Below are 4,015 nucleotides of genomic sequence, written 5' to 3'. Positions count from 1 at the left end.
AATCCCCCAAAAGAAAAAACCTCACCCCAAGAGAAAACCAGGTTCGTTTGGGGGTTTGTTTTTTTTAATCCCCCTTTACACCCCCCGACGGATGGCGGGGGCTGTTTTTAACTCTTTTTCTTCTAAAAACCACCATTCTAACACCCTTTTTTTAAATTCCGCTGCTGCTTTTTTACCCGCCCACGGCACCTTCCCCCTGCCTAAGAGGGCGCAGGAAATTCGGAAGAGAGGGGTCTTAACGTGAGTGCCCCCCACCCGATTTAGCACATCCCCGCCCGGCCGGGCGGCGGGGGGATGCTCATGCGTCCGTCTGTCTGTTCCCCCCCCCTTTTTCCGCCTTTTTTTTTTCCTGCAGTACACCAAGTATTTGGAAAATCACACAGTGACAGGAGCCAGGAGCGTTTTTCAGCGAGCGTGTGGTTATCATCTGCCCAGAAAACCCAACATCCACCTTCTCTGGGCTGCTTTCGAGGAGAAACAAGGTGAAGTAGCCCCAAAACGGACAATTTTTGGGGTGCAGGGAGGGGCGGCGGGATCTGAAACGGGACTTTTTGGGGCGCAAGGCCATGGCTGGCCCCAAAACAGCCCCATTTTTGAGCTAAGATGCCACATTTCACTCCCGTTTTGGGTGGAGAGGCCGCATTTTGCCCCCAAACACTCCGTTTTTGGGCTGAGGCACTGTATTTCTCCCCAAATTGCTGCTTTTTGGGGGGATGAAATGAGATACATCACCCCAAAACACTCTGGTTTTGTGCCAAAACATCAAATTTCAGTGCAAAATGCTCTGTTTTGGGGCGAAAAGGCTGCTTTTCACCCCACACCACTCCCTCCTTCGGCTGGCGGACTGCATTTCATCCCCAAATGCTTCTGTTTTGGGGCAGAGAAGATGCATTTCATCCCCAAATGCTCCGTTTTTGGCCTGAGATACTGCATTTTGCCCCAAAGTGCTCCATTCTTGGGCTAAGACATCAAATTTCACCCCAAAACACTCCTTTTCCAGGCAGAGGGGCCACATTTCACCCCAAAATGATCCTTTTTGGGGCGCAGAGTCCTCATTTCATCCCCAAACACTCCATTTTGAGGCAAAGGGGCTGCGTTTCACCCTGGAATGCTCCAGTTTGGGGCCGACACATAGCATTTCACCCCCAAATACTCCCCTTTTTGGGGCTGAGATGCTGCATTTCACTCCTAAACACTCTCGTGTTGGGGCAGAAGAGCCACATTTCACCCCAAAACGCAACCTGGGGATCTCCATAACCGCTCTCATCCCTGTCTGTGCCCTGCAGGGCACCTGGAGGAAACCCAAACCGCTTTATTTAGCCCCAAAACCTGTTCCACGTTACCACTGCTTTAACGAGAAGAAACGGGGCTGCAAGCGAAGGGTGGTAGCTGCCCCGGGGACCCCATAACTGCCCCCATCCCCATCTGTGCCCCACAGTGAACTGGGAAGAAGCCCAAACCGCTTTAATTTATCCCTAAATCCCATCTTCTCTTGCCACCGGATTTACCGGGAGGCAACGAGGCTGCCTGTGGGACCCCCCCCAACATCTCTGCCCTCTCCAGGGAATTTGGATGAAGCCCGGCGTATCCTGCGCTGCTTCGAGGAGGTAGTGCCAGGTTTGGCGATGGTCCGGTTACGCCGCGTCAGCCTGGAACGACGACAGGGAAACCTGGAAGAGGCGGAGGCGTTGCTGTTGGAAGCCATGCACGCTAACGAAGGGCTGCCCCTCGCTTCCTTCTACGCCGTCAAATTGGCTCGGCAAGCCTGCAAGGTGCAGAAAAACCTCGGCAAAGCTCGCAAAGTGCTGGTGGATGCCCTGGAAAAGGATCCGGTGAGGCGGAAAGGCTCGTTAGGGTACTTCTAACGAGCACCGGGGGCGGGGCAGGGCAGGGGAGAGAGTGGGACGGGATTTCAGCTCCCTTGAAAACAGTGTCATCGCTTGGATGTCGTCTCGGGGAGCCGGAGGCTCCACAGACCCTGTAAAACTTTTTTTGGGGACCCACAAACCCCACTGGGGGCTCGATCACCCCACAAACCCCCTTTGGGGCTCTAGAAATTCTCAGAGGCCCCACAAAACTCGTTGCGGGGCTCTGTAACCCCAATTGGGGGGCCCCACAAACACCATGGGGGCTCTATAAATCCGGCTCGGGTGCCCCCAAACCCACTGAGGGCTCCCTAAATCCCACCTGGGGCCGCATGGATGCCCTTGGGGCTCTCCAGACCCCAGTAAGGACCCCACAAATACCTTTGGGGTCCCCCAAAACTCAGGACCCCGCAGACCCCCTGGGGGCTCCCCAAAACCCTCTCAGGACCCCACAGCTTCACTCAAGGGTCCCCAAACCCCACTGGGGTTTCTCATAACCTCATTGGGGGGATTCTCAAAACCCCATGGGGGATCCCACAAACCTACTTGGGGCTCTCCAAACCCTCCTTGGGACATTTTAGACCCACTGAGGGCTCCCCAAAACCCTCTCAGGACCCTGCAGACCCTTTGGGGGCTCCCCAAAACCCTCTCGGGACCCCACAGCCCCACTCAGGGGTCCCCAAACCCCATTGGGGACCCCATAACCTTATGGGGGGCCCTCTCCAAACCCCCCTGGGGACCCTCCCCTGACCCTGGGGAATCCCACAGTCCCACTGGGAACCCCACGGATGCCCTCGGGGCTCTCCAAACCCCACTGAGGACCCCAGAACCTCATGGGGGGGCTCCCCAAACCCCTTTGGGGGGGTGACTCCCCCCCCCCCCCCAAATCTGACGCGGCGGTGGGTGCAGGACAACGCCCGCCTCCACGCCAACCTCCTGGAAATGGAATTCGGGGCCGACGTCCGACAAAACGAAGGCAACACCATGAGCTGCTTCGAGCGGGCGCTGCGCAGCCCCCTCCCCGATGAAGCCAAACTCATCTTCTCCCAACGCCGCGTCGAGTTCCTCGAGGATTTCGGCTCCAGCATACACAGGTTGGATATCCAGGGACGGGGGGAAAAGACACCCCAAAAAGCACCGCGGTGGCCCCAAAAGGGCCTTGGTCGCCCCCATGTCGCTCCCCCCCACACTGAGCTCTCCCTGCTTCCCCCCCGCAGCTTGCTGACGGCTTACGACGAGCACCAGAAGATCCTCAAACAGCACGCGGCGCGCAAGAGGGCCCCTGAAAATGGGTGAGGGGACCCTTTTGTCCCCCCATTTTTGCCCTTTTATCCCCCCATTTCTCCCATTTTGTGTCCCAGTTTCTCCCTTTTATTCCTGAACTTCTCCCCCTCTGTCCCCCAATTTCACCGTTTTATCCCCCAACTTCTCCACTTCTATCCCCTCTCTTCTCCCCTTTTATCCCACCTTCCCTTTTTATCCTCCAACTTCACCCCTTTTACCCCAACTTCTGCCACTTCTATCCCGAGAGTTCTCCCCTTTCTTAGCCCCCCAATTTTTGCCTCTCTATTCCCTCATTTTCACCACATTTTCACCCAATTTTATCCCCTGGTTTCTCTTCTTTTAACCCCGACTTTGCTCCTTTTTATCCCCCCCACTTCTCCCCTTTTATCCCAAATTCCTGTCATCCCCCAATCTCTCTCCTTTAATCCCACCTGTGCCCTCTATCCCCCAATTTCTTCCCCTTTTCTGACCGATTTCTCCCCTTTTTATCCAGTTTCTCTTTAATCCCCCCGACTTCTCCTCCTATCTCAAATTCTCCTTTTATCTCCTGGTCTCTCTCCTTTAATCCTATTTCTGCCCTTTTGTGGCCCCGATTTCTTCTCTTTAATCCCCCAAATCCTCTTTTATCCAAAATTCACCCCTTTTATATCCCTCTTTTATCCCCCAATTTCTGCCCTTTTGATCCCCAATTTCTGCCCTTTTATCCCTGATTTTCCACCTTTTACCCCCCAATTTCTGCCTGATTTCTCCCCTTTTATCCTCCAATTTCTGCCCTTTTCTGCCTAATTTTCCCCCTTTTCTGCCTGACTTTTCCTCCTTTTATCCCCCAATTTCTGCCCTTTTCTGCCCGATTTTTCCTCCTTTTA

At 54.7% G+C, this 4,015-nt stretch overlaps 2 protein-coding genes across 2 annotated transcripts in view; both read left to right on the top strand.

Annotated features, from left to right (window-relative positions):
• LOC104833779 (pre-mRNA-processing factor 39-like) overlaps positions 1–3,161 on the top strand; it is an 8,169-nt gene extending 5,008 nt beyond the window's left edge. The window contains exons 10-13 of the mRNA XM_010570674.1: positions 356–482; positions 1,564–1,832; positions 2,775–2,959; positions 3,083–3,161. Of these exons, the coding sequence (XP_010568976.1) occupies positions 356–482; positions 1,564–1,832; positions 2,775–2,959; positions 3,083–3,161 (660 nt within the window). The remainder of the gene's footprint in view (positions 1–355; positions 483–1,563; positions 1,833–2,774; positions 2,960–3,082) is intronic.
• FAU (Finkel-Biskis-Reilly murine sarcoma virus (FBR-MuSV) ubiquitously expressed) overlaps positions 1–4,015 on the top strand; it is an 18,427-nt gene that overhangs the window by 9,104 nt on the left and 5,308 nt on the right. The window lies entirely within an intron of this gene.

This window comes from Haliaeetus leucocephalus, unplaced genomic scaffold (assembly GCF_000737465.1).
Source record: "Haliaeetus leucocephalus isolate CR32 unplaced genomic scaffold, Haliaeetus_leucocephalus-4.0 Scaffold300, whole genome shotgun sequence".
NCBI classification, from domain to species: domain Eukaryota; kingdom Metazoa; phylum Chordata; class Aves; order Accipitriformes; family Accipitridae; genus Haliaeetus; species Haliaeetus leucocephalus.
This window is presented reverse-complemented; position numbering and strand designations above follow the sequence as displayed.